Source organism: Monodelphis domestica, chromosome 1, assembly GCF_027887165.1.
Source record: "Monodelphis domestica isolate mMonDom1 chromosome 1, mMonDom1.pri, whole genome shotgun sequence".
NCBI classification, from domain to species: Eukaryota; Metazoa; Chordata; class Mammalia; order Didelphimorphia; family Didelphidae; genus Monodelphis; species Monodelphis domestica.
This window is the reverse complement of record NC_077227.1, coordinates 144,479,900-144,497,971: the sequence shown is the minus strand read 5'-3', so window position 1 is coordinate 144,497,971 and position 18,072 is coordinate 144,479,900. Positions and strand designations below refer to the sequence as shown.

At 35.3% G+C, this 18,072-nt stretch overlaps 1 protein-coding gene and 1 long non-coding RNA gene across 5 annotated transcripts; one reads left to right on the top strand and one right to left on the bottom strand.

Moving 5' to 3' along the window:
- Positions 1-467: 467 nt before the first annotated feature.
- LOC130455849 (uncharacterized) lies at positions 468-1,387 on the bottom strand. 3 transcript variants are annotated; one of them, XR_008914039.1, is made up of 2 exons: positions 1,249-1,387; positions 468-902 (listed from the first exon to the last, which is right to left on the bottom strand). It is a non-coding gene; the product is annotated as an uncharacterized LOC130455849 (long non-coding RNA). The 3 variants fall into 3 exon arrangements; XR_008914032.1 differs by having other exon boundaries at positions 468-808; positions 1,249-1,385; XR_008914034.1 differs by having other exon boundaries at positions 468-944; positions 1,249-1,383.
- On the top strand, positions 758-17,788 carry SELENOS (selenoprotein S). 2 transcript variants are annotated; one of them, XM_056807542.1, is made up of 7 exons: positions 758-887; positions 2,057-2,194; positions 3,902-4,008; positions 5,455-5,523; positions 12,312-12,404; positions 12,510-12,588; positions 17,179-17,788. In XM_056807542.1, exons 1-7 carry the CDS (start codon positions 803-805, stop codon positions 17,256-17,258), a joined length of 651 nt encoding a protein of 216 aa, XP_056663520.1. In that variant the 5' UTR covers positions 758-802; the 3' UTR covers positions 17,259-17,788. The 2 variants fall into 2 exon arrangements, with proteins under 2 accessions (XP_056663520.1, XP_003340102.3); XM_003340054.4 differs by lacking the exon at positions 5,455-5,523.
- The last annotated feature ends 284 nt before the right edge of the window (positions 17,789-18,072 follow it).

The following is an 18,072-nucleotide window of genomic DNA, read 5'->3' as shown; positions in this document are numbered from 1 at the left end:
CTAACTGGGCCCACTAAATACTCTAAGGTAAGTCTGAAACTTGTGAATCTGGGATCTCCCTCCGGAAGAAACTCTTATGTGACAAGGTCAAAGTTGGGGGTCTTTGGATCCCACCTTGCTACAAACTTGGGGTTTCTAGATTCCAAGTTGACACTAACAAATGACACAGGATTTAAACTGACTTTATGTCAAGTTCTGCATTGTCTATCACACGTTGGCCATAATCCGGAGGTCTGAAAACTGCATTCCAGGAATGGGAGACAACCTGTTTAAAAAGTAATCAGGATATATATATATATATATATATATATATATATACACATATATGTGTGTGTGTGTGTGTGTGTGTGTGTGTGTGATGGTCAGCGGGCAGGCCATTTGGCTGGAATTTAGGAAGGTTAATAAGGCTACATCTGAAAAGGTAAGCTGGAGTCTCAAAGTGAAGGGCTTTGAAACCTAAATAGCACTGAGGTTCAATACATTTTTTAATCAAACGCGTGGGTTAACTGCCAGGTTCTAGAAGCTTTTTGGATCAGATTCCTCACAAGGAGGTAAAAGTTGTCTTCTTCCGGACTCGACTCCACTCCGCTCCCCTTTCTCCCGCTTCTTCGCTTCTCCACCTCCTCCAGCCGTCAGCGCCCGCCCCCTTTCTCCTTGATTGGTTACTTCTGGCTGACGCTTCGACTTTGCATTGGTCGAAGGTGCGGAGGTCTCCCCCTCGGCACGGCGAATGAAGTGTTTGCATTAGCTGGTCAGCATCCCGGATCCTCCGACCTCAAAAAGAGCAGCTTCGGCCTGGAAGATGGACCTGGATGAGGAGGAGCAGCAGCAGCTGCTTGCCAAGCCAGCCTTGGAGTTGGAGGGAATCCGCTTTCTCCAGGAAACTGGTGAGCTGAGGAAAGCTAACGAACAAACCAGGCTCCTCTTTCTATTCTCTGTCCTACCTAGAGGGGCGAGGGGGTTGTAGTCTTGGCGGGGCGGGGCGGGGCGGGGCGACGCTGGGAGGATTTGGGAGGGGGGCGGTGTGACTGATTGGGGAGTACGCGCCCCGATACCTCTGGTACCGTTAGTGGGCTCGGCAGTGTGTACACCCTTCCCGACACCCCCACCCCCGGACTTCGGCCTTCCCATACCTCCAGCAGTTACCGCGGCAGGACGATTTCAGGCAAGCTGGGTCGTATTCGCTAGGACCACCCTTTAGACGTGCCCAACCCCACCCGACCTGGGGTTCGAGGCAGGGGTATGTACTGAGGCTCTCCGCGAAACTTCGGCCTCCTCCGCCAGGCGTTCAAGTTCGAGGTGACGCTGCAGTCCTGTGTGGTGAGAAGATGAATCTGAGTCTGTGTAAACACGCGTCTTGCTCCAGCAAAGGAGGAGGAAGTGCCTGGGCCGAAACTTGGGGAGAGAATGGGTGTCTTTCCCTTCCCGCTGAGGGGCCTCTGCCATGGAAGCGAACCTAAAACCGACGCCGCGTGAGCACCAGCGGAGCGGCCCTTTGCGGGGCGGGGGTTGGGGTAGTGCTCGATTCACGGGTCGCCCTTCTAACTCCCCTTCACCTCAGTCAAAAGTCTCAAAGTTTGGGAATCTTCAGGTACAGTGAGATGCCACTCTGACTCTGGCTTTCTGAAATGAAATCGACTTTTTGTGTCATTCACGAATTTTTACGTGGTTTATAGTGTGAGACATTAGTCCCTTTCTGTCTTACCCTGTTGATCCTTGGGCACCTGGAAGGTCTGGGGCCTGCAGTTACCCTTATTTGTATTCCCCTGCACTCTGTCCCATGGCTGACACATAGTAGGGGCTTAGTACATAATTGAGTGTCTGGCTCACACACACCCCTCCCCCATTTATCTATTTGATGTGAGACTTGTTTCTCATAACTTTTTGGCAGCACTTAAAACTATTTTGCATGAGTCATGTCAGTAGTAGTTGTTAAACCTGGAGCTTGCTTATGTGGCCTTATGTTGGCTCTGGGAGAAAAGACAGCTGGATGCTTAAAAGGCCGAGGGACCAATTGGGGTATGGCTAATAACTTTCTTCTTCTTTTTTTTTTTAGTGGGCTGGCTGCTTTCCAATTATGGCTGGTATCTTCTTTTCAGCTTCATTATTCTCTACGTGATCTTTCAAAAGCTTTTTGGTAAATTCAGAGTCATGAGACAGAGAGCCTTGGAAGCATCAGTTGCATCCAGTATAGGTCTGTATCTGTAAATAAATGATCTGTAAATAGAAAAATAAGAATTATGAAAATAGAAATGATGCCCTGGGCACCTAATTTTTTTACACTTAGACAATTAATATTAAGATTGTGGTAGTTTTAAAAAGAACAGTTGGGATTTGCTTTAAATACATTTCTACTGTTACATTTTGCTTCATCTTGGATTATAACATGGCATTTCCTGGGTAGTATGTTTTATATAGTATATAGCATTTTATAGTTGAGCATTTTTTAAGTAGTAATTTCTGGACTTGATTAAAAATGAAGTTTCTGAAACTTCTGAAAAGGGTGATTACGTTATGATGGTTCTATGTCCTGTAAACAAATATTGTTCTTTGGATCGGGAGGCCAGCTTCCAAATTTAGGAGCTGTGTAAATTTTCTTGGCTTTTAATGGAAGGGAAATCAAGAAAAGAGAGGCAATCTGGTGCTTTAAGGCATAAGCATTCAGTCCCTAATTTGTCAAAGCTCAAATCATATCATAGTCACCAGAAGTATCTGGAAAGATTCAATTCAATTGACATTTTGTTAATCATCTGCTGTGTCTTTAAGCTTCAAAAAGAAGGAAAGACTATTTGGATGTTAGTTGAAGTCTAGGTTACCACTAGGAGACCCTTACCTCTACCTTCTAAACCTAGAACTATTATAATTTTGGCTGAAAAACCCAAGTAGTTAACTAACTGATGTAGTTGATAAACTACCACTTGTCAAATTGTCCTGCTTATAAAAATTAAATTAACATATCCAATTCCCAAAATAAATTGTATCCAGATTTACTAGTTTTTTTTTTCTTTTGTAACCTGACATTCAGTATATAACCAGTACTAGGATATAATTCTTATTTGCCAATTTGTGAGCCCTTTAGGATCAGTTTGGCTACTTTAAAGATATAGCCTTTTTTTTCCCAACCAAAGCTAATACTAAAAAGTCTTATTCACTTAACTTAGCTCCAAGTAAATTTTGACTGTTTCCCAAAAAATAATGGATTAAAATTTTATTTTTTAAAATAAATGTTATTGATATCTTTTGTTTTATTTTGATTATGAATTTTTAAAAAAATTATTTTGGAAATGTGTCCATACCCTTTAACAGAGTACTAAAAAGGACCATTACACGAAAACAGTAGTGAACTCTGCACTAAAGCAATATCCTTATGTGCCTCCTGTTTCCAGTTTCTAACAGTTCTAAAACTCATGCCTTCCTCACCCCTACCACTTAGAATACTTCAATTTTGCTGAGTTGACAAATCTAGAAAGGTTTTCCTGATCTATACTTCTGTCCCCCTCAGAAACCAGTTTGTATTCTTTCTACCTGTTCAAAATCTATATCTTCATACCCCTCATGTTACAGATGGAAAAACTAAGGCTCGAAACGTGACTTGCCCAAGGTCACTACAGGTAGTAAGTAGAATTAAATAAATATTAATGTAGAATTAGGATTCCAACTCTGAATCTTCTACCCTCCCAAATCAAGAGCTTTCTCCACTGAACCACCCTACTTCACCAGTGAGTTGCTAAATTTTAACAATAAAACGTCTCCCAAGATATAAGTATTCATAAAACAAACTACAAAGTAGAGCTATATGTAATAAACATATGAATGGGGAGTGGGAGGTTTTTTGGACTTTTATATTTTCTGATTATTCAAGATAATGTTTTGTGATTCTTTTCCTCTCTTGATTTTCTAGAACCTGATACTGTAGTTAAACAACAGGAAGCTTTAGCAGCTTCGCGTTTGAGAATGCAAGAAGAATTAAATACACAAGCTGAAAAGTATAAAGAAAAATTAAAGCAGGTATGAAAGGTTGAGACATAGAAAACCTCTTTTATTTCATATTTATATGTTTTTTATTGAGAGTCATGTGGGGAGAGTAGTTTTTCATGTTTTAATTTTTAGTTCCAATCTGGAATGTTTTCATATCATTTTTCCTTTCATCCCATAGCTCCATCTAGAACAAATAATTATTCATGTTAGATGTTCAGAATCAATTAGTTTTGAGCTCTGAGTAGAAAGTTTCCATTTTGCATACCACATAATTTGTTGTACATTTTATTCTCTTTTTATTACCAAACTATTTGTGTGCCATCTCAAGAATGTAAACTTTGTACACATTGACATTGTCATATATAAGTAAATTCCTTTAGAGCAGGGACTATTTTCAGTAATGTAGCTTGTTAATTGATTTGAAATTGAGTGCTACTTTCCTAATTATAGCTTGTCTTGCCTAATTCAAATTCTATTGCCCATTCTTCATATAGTAATTTAATTTAGCAGCAAAGAATGTTTCCATTATATATCAAATACTGTTACCATGAGAATCTCCATGTAACAGTCTATGTACACTTTAAAGTGTCATCTGAAAACTAATTAATTTTTACTTGCCTCATGAATACAGAGATCAAAAACTACTTTGTGGAGAAGTATCATTGCACAACCATTAAAAAAAAATAAATTATTAGTAATATGTTTTTTAACTCATCTACATTTGCAACCATATCCCTTGTTCCACCCCTTTCCAGAGAGCATCTTTTATAAGAAGAAAAGAAAGTTCAGCAAAATTAACATTTTGAAAGAGTCTGACATTATATGCTATTCCACAAAGGGATCCCTCACCTCTATATTCTTAGCATTTACATCATTGTAATCATTGTGTAGGTGGTTTTCCTGGCTCTGCTTGCTGAATTTTGCATCTAGTTCATGTAGATCTTCCTATGCTTCTTTGTGTTCATTGTATTCATTGTTTTTAACAACATGGTAATATTTCATTACACACAGGTATCACTGTTTATTTGGCTATTCCTCAGGCAATGGACATTTGCTTTATTTCAAGTTCTTTGCTGCAGATAGTGCTACTAAAGATAATTTGATGTATTGGGGGCCTTTTCTTGTGCTTAGTAGTAGAATCTCTGGATTAAATGGTTTGGGCATTTTAGTCCCTGTCTTCAAATAATCCCAATAGTGTGTTAATGTGCCTAACATGTCACAGTCCCTCCAACATTGACTTTCTTTCTTTTATCATCTTTGCTAATTTTCTGGGTGTGAACTGAAACCTCAACAGTTGAATAACCATTTAACACTAGTTCTATATACAAAACATATATATTATATATATATATACATATATATAAGAGCCTGGAAATGTGAAAATTAGGTTGTTATATCAGTCTAGATTTATTAAGTAGCTTCTGTGCTGGATATTAGGATACAAAAGACAAACAAAAAATTGTCCCTTTATTGAAGGAATTTAGGTTTTACCACTCAGCCACAGGAATGGAGAAGCAAGGAGAAAATGTTGAGGCAGAGGGAAAGGTAGGTAAGTTCTATTTGAATCCCTTTCTTCCTACCCCTCAGATCCAAGAAAAGCCTACCCCTCAGATCCAAGAAAAGCTGTTTTCTAAGTAGTTTGAAATATGGTATAAATTACTCTTTTGAGAGTTAGTGAAAAAAATGACAGCTTTATGCAGGGAAATGAATAATTTTTGGTGGAAAAGAAAAATCGGGAAACCCAAGCCATTTTAACATTTTGTAGTTAAGATGGAAAAACAATTGATAGAACAAGGTCTTATGCAAAAAGGGATAGGATTAAATATTGAAAGCTTAGCCTTAGTAAAGAATAAGATTATTTCTTGTAAGATAGGTTTGAAGGTAAGAAACTCAAATTTTGAAGTATTAAGGGAGTTTATAGCTTTGATATCAGTAAAGTTAGAAGGTAAAATCATCTACTAGGTATGTGAAAGATGGGTGAGAATTTTGGTATTTGAGATGAGAAATGTTTTGGAACATAAATTAAGAAGGCAAATGAAAGATTATCACAGTTCAAAAAGTCATCTTGAACAACAGTGAAGACCCAGTTGAGGCATTATAACATTTTTATGGACTAAAATCAACCCAGTTTCAAGATTCTCCCCCCATCAGTGCTTAGTAGCCTAGGAATATGGGAATAAATAAGTTGGGAATGGCAGGAAGCCAAAGGGAAGAGTAGCTAGGGTGATGGTCAATAAATTATTAAAATGGCTGACCCCTATATCAGTAAATAAGATAACAGTAAAACCTAAATGGAGAAGATAATTAAGGAAGACAGGGAATGGTCCAGGAAATAGAAGTCAAGACATGTAAAGGATTAGGAAAGGTGGAAAGATGTGACATTGTGGTCAATACAATCTTCAGAATATTGAAGGAAAGATTGGCAAAGTGAGCTAAGGCCTTGCTTATATGTGGCTATCAGTTGAAGAACTGTGAGATCAGGGGGTTTGAAGAATCAGCAATGTAACTTGAAAGAAATTATAAATCAGTTGTTGAAGTAATTGAAGTAGGCTAGGTGGAGAGAATAGGTCAGTACAGTAACCTGTATATTTATAGATGGAAAACAAAGGGAATGGAAGAAGTCAATGAATTTTTAAGGAGGGACATATTTTTGACATTTTTTGAATTCTGAATTTAACAAATGAGAGAGAATTTCCTTAAATAAAAAGTAGAAAAGCAAGAGGTTTATATGTGAAATCAAGAGTCTGTTACCTACAGCTTGCTAGATTTTTTAAAGTATCTTATTTTTAAAACTGTCCTTGTCTTTGTTTTCCTCTAAACTTCTGTATCCTTCTGTTCATTTTCTGAACTGCTTCAATGAAACTTTTTTTTTAAACCCTTACTTTCTATCTTACTAATAATATTGCTTAAGACAGAAACAAGGGCTAGGTAATGGTGTTAAGTCACATAGCCATGAAATGTCTAAGGCCAGATTTGAGCTCAGGTCCTAACTCCAAGCCTGGTCATCTCTTCACTATGCTACCTAACTTCCCCCAATGAAATTCTTTTATTATTTTTTTTTGCTTCTTTCCCCTCATTAAAAAATAAGGAAAACACAAATAAGCAGAGTTAAGTAATATGCATAGCCTTGCCATGTCCAAAAATCTGTTTCTATACCTTGGGTTCATCACCTCTCTGTTAGAGAACTGGCAGCACCTGACTGTAGTTATTAAATCTTTTGACGTTTACAATTTTTAAAATAATATTTGGCACTACTTTTCCACTGGTTGTGCACACTTTATCCTATATTTATATAAATTCTTCCAGATTTCTCTGAAACAATGGTTCTCAACCTCTCAATTTGTAGCAATGAGAATACATAATGCATATCAGGTATTTACATTCTGAATCATAACTGTAGCAAAATTACAGTTTTGAAGTAGCCACCAAAATAATTTTTTGGTTTGGAGTCACTGCAACATGAGGAACTGTTTTGCAGGGTCGCGGCATTAGAAAGGTTGAGAACCACTGCTCTGAAAGCATCTTTTTCATTGTTTCTTTAAGGCATAATAATATCCCATTGCATTCATATAATTTATTCAACCATTGCCAAGTTAAAAGACACCTTCTCATCCCCCCCCCTTTTTTTGCTACATCAGAAAGAGGGGCAATAAATATTTTTAGGCATATGGAGGTCTTTACCCTTTTTCTTCCATATCTTTGGTTTATAGGTCTAGCAGTGGTATCCCTGAGTCAAAAGGTAGGCACAGTTTAGTAACTTTTGGCACATAGTTTCAGATTGCTTTCCAAAATGGCTGAAACAATTCATTATGTCACCAGTAGTATACAAGTGTGTTTTTCTTTTCACATGGAAGATGGTGTCAGAACAGTGGTCTAGAAGGAAGTTGTTGATGGGGTCAGGTCCTTTTGTTATATATACCTCATCTAGGGCCACTAGGACTAAAGAAGTCTTCTCTAATGGAGACTATTGTAAAAACTGTAGTCACTGGGAAAAAACCAAGCTTCTGTTAATGCAAAGAGGTACTGGAATGTTTGAAGTAGGAAAGTTTGTGTAAAATGGGAGATTCCAAAGGGCACAGGAAGCAGGCAGAACAGAAAGTAGACAGGACTGGCATGTTACATACATATCTATAAGTAAAATAGAAATAGAAGATATGGACTTGAAGTTCCCCTCTTTCCCATGTGATGTTTGAGGTGCATTCCACTTCCCCCATTAAGAGGCTAGAGATTGATTTAGTGGAAAGGAATAGGATTCAAAGTTATCTTGATATCTTTGTATGGCCCTAGGGAAAATAAATGAACTTCCTATCCATCAACTTTTCTCATATATAAAATTAGGTTTGATTTAGATGAACTGTAGGTCCCTTTTGCCCTAAGTTATATGAACCTTTGAGTAGGCCATGGGAAAGGGAAAAGGTCAATTTAAATCTGGCATCATTCACTTAACCTTTAATTGCCTTAAGTTTCCTCAGCTGAGGAATTTCTAATTCTAATTCCTAAAATGAGGATTATAATAATAACACCTACCTCCTAGAGTCATTGTGAGAGTCAAATGAGATAATTTTTATAAAACTCTTAGCACTGTAGCTAACACATAGTAGATCCTATAGAAATGTTAGCTATTATTGTGTTATTTAGATCTGACAAGTTCAGAACAAAATGGGCTTTGATCACCCTTTTTGGTTTCTATTTGTCTGAGTTTTCCATTCCAGTATCTGAATATTAACTTGTTTAATAGAATGGGAAATTTTGCTCTGGCATAAATGTATAAAATAGCCACTCATATCTGACATATTGAGTATCATTTTATTTTTTTAAACCCTTACCTTTTGTCTTAGAATCAATATAAGTATCAGTTCTAAGGCAAAAGATTGGTAAGGGCTAAGCAACTGGGGCTAAGTGACTTGCTCAGAGTCACACAGATAAAAGGTGTCTGAGGGCAAAATTGAACCCAAGTTCTCTCACCTCCTGGCCTGGCATTCTGTCCACTGAGCTTAGAATATCATTTTAAGTCATTTGAAGACAAATCAACATTTAATAAAAATCATTGAAAATAAAAATTCAGACACTGATGTCAAAGACAGGACAGAGACAACTTAAGGATTAAAAGTCTCTCAGAAGCACAGGACAATTCAAAGTCGAATGCTATAATACAAGAAAACTGCCAAAAACTTGAAAACAAAGTGCCAAGAAAAAGAATTCACAGATCAACCTTCAGGAAAAATTTTTTAAACTCTTATGCTGCAAACTCCCAAGATGTGTAGTGACTAAATTTTAGCAATTCAATGACAACTTCTATGAGCAACAGGAGAAAGGCCTTAAAATGTAAGGAAAGAAAAATTGAATAACAAAAGCTTGTTCTATACCTATGAGAAACAGAAGGAAGGAATAAAAATAAAAGCATAGGAATTCAAGAGGTAACCCAAAATGACATGCCCTGCAAACATAAATCTAATGAATTTTAAAAGTTCCATAAAAGAGAAGTATTAAACATTCCTAAATTAAGAAAAATAAATACAAATACCAAGGAAAGTAACGAAATAAATTACTCTCATCTTTAAAACTATTAAAAGGGGGAAACTAGAATAAGAAAAATATAGGACTTTTTTATAAAAGAAAACTCAGGAAGAATTAATTATCTAACAAATGTCTTTAAAACTTTAAAATATGGAAGAAAATCAAATAATACATTTATCTTAATTGTGCGAAGATAATTTTTCCTATTTAACAAATCCATTTATTAAGGACAAGGTGGACATTAAGATTTCTGTTCAACACAAAAAGAACAGAATGGGGAAATATGCTAGACAGAAAAACTTGACAAAATATCTAAGGAACCATCATATTAAAAATTCAAGCAGATATGAAAGCATTTTCAAAAATATTTTTATTCATTTGAAAATGCTTAGCCCAGTAAGTCAGAGATGATTAAAATAACTTGAATATCTCCCTACACGGACATCAAAATGATAAAAATTATTAATAGCAAGTTTTTGAAGAAACAGGTTAATTCTGGGCTGGTAGAATTGCAAACTTGTAGAATCCTTTTAGAAGATAGTCTAGCAGTAAAAAAGCTACAAAAACAAACATGCCTTTTGTCCAAGTAATTCCATTGTTGGGAATATAATAAAATAACAAAAAACTAACTTCAAATCTTTTTCATGGCATCATTCCAATTGTGTATGTATGTGTATTTATACACAGTGTACATATGAAATAATCAGATGTCTATGAGTAGGGTAATGATCAAATAAATTTTGACCTACAAATGTAAGGAATATAAATATAGAAGAAAATTTATGATACAGTTCAAAAAGTAAATAGAAATAGAAGAAAAGGCATTTCTGAAGGAGTCAGTGAAAGACTGAGAAACTACAGACTTAAAATTAAATGTAAATACTAGTTTTAATTTTGTTGACATTCAATATTAATTTCATGCCATTTTATAAAATATGAGACAAATTTGGTAGGGATAATTATAAAGTCTGACACACAGATTTTTTTTAAAATTAGCTACTAGTATTTACTTGAAAGCAGTTTATAAAAAAGGGCTGTTAGTATGTAGCTATCTCAAGAAGTCAAGAGTATGGTATAGCAGCCACAATGGTTAATATGATCCTTGTCGCAATAAAAGAAATAGTGTCAAAAATGAGGGAGGCAGTATGTTCCATGGTATACTCCTCAGACCATGTCTGAAATATTGGTCACACTCTGGTACTTCATTTCAAAGAAAAAGTGACATGGGTATACCAATAAGGATATCTGAAATCTTAAAGGGATTTGAAATCTTGGTTAATTACAAATGGTTAAAGGAACCGAGGATACTGAAAGAATGGAAAAATTTAGAGGGGGCCTAAAAGTTTAAGGATCTGTCTTCATGTGGAAGAGACTATAGATTTATTTTGCTTAGCTCCATAAGGACAGAATTTAGGAATAGTATCTTGAGATTACAGGAGGCAGTATGATAGAGTGGAAAGAATTATATTTGAAGTCAGTTATATTTGAAGTTACATTTGGGTTCAGATTCAGACTTTTTAAATTTACTTCTCAATGATACTTTTTGTTGATCATTTGTGAGATGAATTTTACAAATATTTCACAATGAACTATGGACTATACTGGTATCCAGTTTTTTTATAGTATTCTTGTATAAAGGTTATCTTTAGAAAGGTTAGAGAAAACTCCTCTACCTAACCAGGTTAGAATAAGTGTCTAATCAGCCTAGGTTATATGGTTAGCATTAAAGGGATATTTGTATGACTTCTAATCTGTAGATTTGTGTATAGAGAAATTACTTGATTTAAAAGTATTATACAAAGATAAATATAAAAATATTCTTTTTTTGAGTAAAAAAGACCAAGCTTATATGAGTTACTCAATTAAAATACTCACAGCCTGAGTGAATTTTTGTTTTGGTTTAGTAAATCAAAAATATCCAGGATTATTAACTTGTTGAATTATAAAGTTCCACTTTTCAATGAAATCAGGTATCTCATTTAGCTTAGATAAGTAGCCAGACCATTAACTATTTTTTCATGTAGCTTGATATTAATCATTATTTTAAAATGTTTAATATGTCTTTTCTAAAATGAGTGAATCCTAAATGATTTTATCAAATACTTCATGTTTCTCAAACAAGTGATTTCAATCAAAACCATGCTTCAAAAGTTCCAGAAACTTAATATGGTACAGTGGGAAAGATCCCTGGATTTGGAGTCAGAGGATGTGGATTCACATCCTGTTTCTGCTACTTAACCATTTGTGTGCCCTCTCTGGAGTCTCACATTGCTCACCTTTAAAACTGAATGGTAGAAGAATTGTCCTAGCCTAGCCCTCATAACTATCCTTTGCTCAGGGGATCATAAGTCCAGAGCCAGAAGGGGCCACAGAGACCACTATCCCGAATCATTATTTTATAAGTCATGCCCAATGGGGGAAGGGGGGAGAATGACTTGGCTAAGGTCTCACAGTTTAGTTCTTTTCTTTCTCTTAATCTATAAGACATTTTGCTCTCTTGTTTTTTTATCTGAAAGTATAGCTCAGCTTCCTTGACTAAAGCTTTTGTGGTATACATACACTTGTATGTATAGGAGTTGTGTGCAAAAGTAAATGTTTTGGTTCTAGTTCTAATTAAGTTAGACATTTAGCCGACTTCAGTTATAAAAATGGAAGAATATGCAAATGAAGTAATTTTTTTATGAAGAAGGTTTAAAATTTAAAAGACTTGTTAAGTATTTTTATAGTATTGTTCAGAGAACTATGTGTGTATACATGCACAATACATGTATAAGTTTAATTATTGCTGTATTTAATTGCTGTTTTGCTGTATTTAGCTTGAAGAGGAGAAAAGAAAACAGAAGATAGAGATGTGGGAAAGCATGCAAGAAGGAAAAAGCTATAAAGGAAAGGCTAAAAAGTGGCCACAGGTGATGACAAACTTTATCTTATATGTTTATGTATTAAGTAAATTACTTTTAAAACACAATTTGAAAATTACTACTAAAAAGTATATTTGTTTTATATACTGACAGCAAGAACCTGAACCTGGTCCTTCCACTTCTTCAAATATTCCAAAGCCTAAACCTGACAGAAAGTCTTTGCGGGGAAGTGGTAAGTACCAATTAAATTGTTCTGTTACATAGTTCTTTGATAAATTTGATAAAACAAACAGATTGTTTTATGCTTTAAATTATTATATTACTTTAGGGCTGTCTGAAAGAACAGTCATTCTATGTCACACTAAAAGACTAGACAACTGCAGCTTTCAGATTCTGAAACTCATGAGTTGAAAGTCAAGAAGTGAGGCCAGAGTCTTTGGATTTGCCTCTTTTTGTGGCCAACCATAGTAAGCAGTCTGAAAACCTCAAATAATTGGGGGTGGGAGGTGGGCAGGATTAACCAGTAGAATTGTAGATCCAGAGCTACAAAGGATCTTATTTTACAAATGAGGAAACTCAGGGTCAGAGAAATAGTGACTTGCCCAACGTCTCATAGGTAGGGCCAGTGGCCTTTGTACATTGTAAAAATGTCATTTTATAAAATTTTAAACTCCTAAATTTATTATATGTTTCTACTGTCACTTTTCTTTTTTTTGCCCATTTTGACACTAAATCATATTTCATTTTATGTTCTCCATTTTGTGTATTAAAGTCGAACAGTTTCTTGAAGATGGAGATCTAGACTTTTATTTCTTTTGTTTCTCCCAAAGGACCATGTGAGAGATGAGTGCATTTTGTGGGAAATGTAGTTTTTGTAATTATAAAATTTCTGTTATAGTAATTACAGAAATCTAGTGTGTTATTGTAGAAAATATGAGCCCTAGGAGAAAAGGGGAAAATTTTAGATATAATTTGTAATGTTTGTATTCAAAGATTATTTTAGATCATGTGTTAGAGGTGGAGAAGGACAAGAAACTATGTACCAGTCTGATGAACTTTCTAAAATAACCTAAATTAATTAACCTAAATAAGGGGGGAAAGAATCTGAAGAACCAGAAGAAAATTCTTATCTCTGTCAGGTGTTAATGGGTAGGAAAATGTGAAGAAACTACGAAACAAATTTGAGATTTTGTAGAGTGGAAGGAACTAAAGTTGTACTCTCTGAGGAAGAAAGTACTACTTGTCTTCCAAAGAATGATAAAGTGGTTGTGCATATGTTGTCAGATTAGAGAATTCATTCAGGAGTAGAGAAGGTACTTAAATGTAGTGGTGATTGGTGACTTTGTGCTGAAAGGAAACTAAGGCAGCTATATATTCTTCTAATAATAGTAGGGAAGGCTCTTATCTTTCTGGAACGTTTATCCTAAGACAAGACAAAGACCCTCTCAAGACTCAGGATCATAGATTTAGAGCTGGAAGGAGACTTGGAGGCCATCTAGTTTCACTTTCTTATTGTCCAGATAAGGAAACTGAGGTTCAGAGTGATGAGATGACTTTTTGAAGGTCACCTAATAAAATGTACATTTGAGCCCAGGTGTTCTGATTCTAAATCCAGTGCTTTTGCTACTATATTAGTCTGCTCCCACTCATCAAATTGGATGACTTATAGTGATTCATGTAGACATAAATAAGTTTACCAGAAGGAAACCAGAAAGTAGTGCCAAAGATTATTAAGTCTTGGGCAAGGAACTGAAGTCTTAAGACACAAGTGGTTTTCATCCCTATGCCCATTGAGAGCAAGTGGTTCAGAGGAAAAAAACAGAGTTCAGAAGTGAACAGCTAATTATGAAGCTTATAACAGTAATGACAAGATTCTGTCCAGGAGTGGAATGCATCTTAGAAGTGCTGCTAATTTGCCTGGAGTCTTAACAAATCTAACAAGAACTTTAAAGTGAAAAAAGGAGAAAGAAATCTGCTTATGCGTATAAAAAGTTAAATATGAGAGTGTAGGAATCACCTGTAGGAAAAAAAAATTGCATTTGAAATACCCAATTTCTCAGAGGACAGAATCTGAGAAAAGAGCCTGTAATAAACCTAGTGGCTTCTGATACAAATAGATACAAAAATACAAAGAAGTAACAAGACAAATTAGAGATTGGAACACAAGGAGGCAAAATTGATCTCATAAAGATTTTACAGACACTTAATGAGATCTGTTATTGAGATATCACTGAGGAAAGATATACCAAATTCAGAAGTACTTATTAGCTAAAACATAGGGGAGAGGTTGTATTGAATATTCAGGCAATATATTTGAATTAGGAAATTCAGGAAATGGAAAAAGAAGGATGCATGGTAGAGCACATTTGGGTATGGTTCACTAGAGGCAGAAACAGAAGTGACACTCATCAGAGTATACTAATAGCCACTTGGAAAGAAAAAAAGTAGTCAAGTTGTAAGGAAATAAATGATAAGCTTGGTATGGACACATATCTAAAAAGTTATAGGGATCTCAATTATCTAAGTATCTCCTGAAATGTTCTCTCTCCCCAAAGCAATAATTATTTCTTGAATTGCTTTAGTATAGTAAATTCTTCATTCATGATTTTATAAATCAAGTCTAACTCCTCCCTCATTTTACAGATTAGGAAAATTGCCCTCAAGATCACATAAATAGTAAATAATAGAAACAAGATTTGAACTCGGGTGTTTCAGCTCAAATCCCATTGCTCTTTGTGCCATACTATTCTAATTACAAGAGGGGGAACATCTGTTTTGGATTTCATTCTTAATCAGTAGGGAGGAACTAATTGCTGAGGTAGAATGATGAGAACAAAAGATGGAAGAAAGAACAGGTAAGAGGTTTGAATACAAAAGTTCAATACAATCATATATCAGAAGTCCTCAGTAAATTAGAAAAGCTAAGAATAGCAAAAAAAATTTTTTTAAGCTACAGAACAGAAAAGGGGTAGATTTACTGTAAGGGGTAGGTGAGATAGTGATAATTGACCACAGAAATGAGGCAGAACTCCTATGTTTTTACTTTGCTTGTATTCTCTACCAAAGAGAATTATCTCTTCAGACTGAAAATAAGAAATGTGGCTAACACAAGATAATTAGTTAGAGCACCAAATTGTCTTTGTGATGAGTTCAAGTCACCTGGCACAAACTGTAGCAAAGACTACTGAATAAATTGATTGATATAATTATTAAGCCACTGTCACTGATTATTAAAAGACTGGGGAAAATAGTAAATTTCAGAACTAAAGAAATGTAGATATTGTCCCATTTTTCAAAGTCTAGAACCAAACTGACTCTAGGCTTATATATATATATATATATATATGCTAGTGAGCAGGGGTTATGTTCCTTCTAAAATTTTCGAATGTATTATTAAGCAGATAGTTAACAGTATTACTAGATGAATAGGTATATTTAGATTTTAGCCATGCTTTTGAATCTTTCATTGTATTGGGAAAAGATGAAGGAGATTTATGCTAAATAATATCACTAAATGATATTATTTATAATATCCCACCTGGTGGAATGCCCTGGTTGAAAAAACAGTTTTTAATGGTTTAAAATCATCCTGTAATGAGATCTCCAGGTGGCTCTACAGATCTATGGTTAGCTCTGTGCTACCAAACATTTTTTTAATGACTGGTTATAGATAGCACACATCATTTTATAGATGCCACAAAGCTAAAATGAAGCAAGTGATCTAGGGTGCTAGAAAAAAAATCAGGATTCCAAAAGACTGCAACAGCTTACAACTAAGCCAAATGTAATATGATAAAATTTAAGTGGAATCAATACAAAGTTTTATACTTGGGTTCAAAAACTCAGTTTCACATAGGAGAGACATAGTTAGACATCAGCTTGTCTGAATAAGATTTAGGAGTATTTATGGATTGCAAACTTTGTATGAATTAACAGTGTAATTATGGCGACCACAATAATAAAGTCTTGGGCTATATTAAAAATAGTCTTTGCTTTTTGGAATGAGGAAATGATAGTTGCAGTGTCTTCAGCATTGATCAAACCACATCTAAGTGTTGTGTTCAATACTGACTGCAACATTTTAGAAAAGACATTGAAACTGGAGATTTCTTGGAGGAAGTTGATGGTAAAGATCATGTTATATGAGAATTGATTGAAGGGTCATAGGTTTACCTTGTAGAAAAGAACAATTGTCATGTGGAAGAGGGTTTGACCTAAAAAGCCAAAACTACAAGTAGAATTATGCCAAAGGAGGGTAGGCTGCTTTTTTTTTTTTTTAAATAAAACCCTCACCTTCCATCTTGGAGTCAATAATGTGTATTGGTTCCAAGGCAGAAGAGTGGTAAGGGCTAGGCAATGGGGGTCAAGTGACTTGCCCAGGGTCACACAGCTGGGAAGTGTCTGAGGTCACATTTGAACCTAGGACCTCCCATCTCTAGGCCTGGCTCTCAATCCACTGAGCTACCCAGCTGCCGGTAGGCTGCTTTTGAAGGATAGTGACTTTCTTCTCACTGGAGGTCACTAGATAATTACTTGGGATGTTTTTCAGGCATGAATTAGACCAAATGACTACTGAGGCCCCTTTTAACTCTGAAATTATATAATTCTATAATGGTGTAAAGGGGTCAGTCTTAGTTGATAAAGCTGTTACTTCAAAGTTTGTTTACTATTCACTTTGGTCACTCATCTACCAAAAAAGATTCTCCTTAGTTATGAATAAGTTGGTAAGCAAAATCTTTTCACCACTTAATTTTGTGTATGTGTATAATTCTAAATTATGTTTGCTATATAACTAGAACGATAATTTTCTTTGTCATTCTAGGTTATAACCCTTTGACTGGAGAAGGAAGTGGAACCTGTTCATGGAGACCAGGACGTAGAGGACCCTCATCTGGTGGATGAGGTTAAGAATCTTGCTTGTGTCTCTTGACATTAGCAAGATAAATTTAGCCTACTATTCAGCTGCCTAGCGTATGCTTTTCACAGTGACTACTTAAAGGGAAATGGTGTTTAGTTCAGTTATTATAAATGTAGATTCATTTAAAGATTGGAGGCAATAAAAATTATAAATAATGCCAATAGAATATGATTTAGGGAGTGTCATACATGGCATTATTTTAGTTTAACATATTTTAAAAATTATTTTAAATCATTTCTTGTTGGCTGATCACAGCTGGAATTTAAAGTCTTCCAGATGGTAATTCATAATCTTTATAGAAAGGCCTCATCATGATATTTTAATCATTTGAATGTTCCTGACTATAGATGAGTCTCTGTGACAGGCTGCGCAGAATGATGTCTTCCTTATAAATGGTGAGCTCACCAGTGAGGATTACTGATGATAGATAGTTGTTGGTGTTTTTTTCTATGTATTCATTTTTATGCAAAGAGCTTTGTAAAATACTGTAAATATTAAAAATGCAACAAGCCTTTCTCAGCATCTTTTTATTTCATTAGAGGTGATACAATGGAAAGAAAATGGAGTCAGAAGGCTTAGGTTCACATTCTGCTTTCTGACATTTATAAAATGAGGGGGGTCAAACCATGGGCTTCTGAAGTCTTTTCAGCTTTAGAAGTATGATCTTTTTTATAAATTTCCTCATCTACTTACTTATCTCTGTTTCAACAGATCCAACAAATGTAGGAATTTTTAAAATGTGGCCCTTTGGTTTTTTCTAAGCTTCTCTTCTGTTTTGTGTTTAGAACCAAAGCCAGA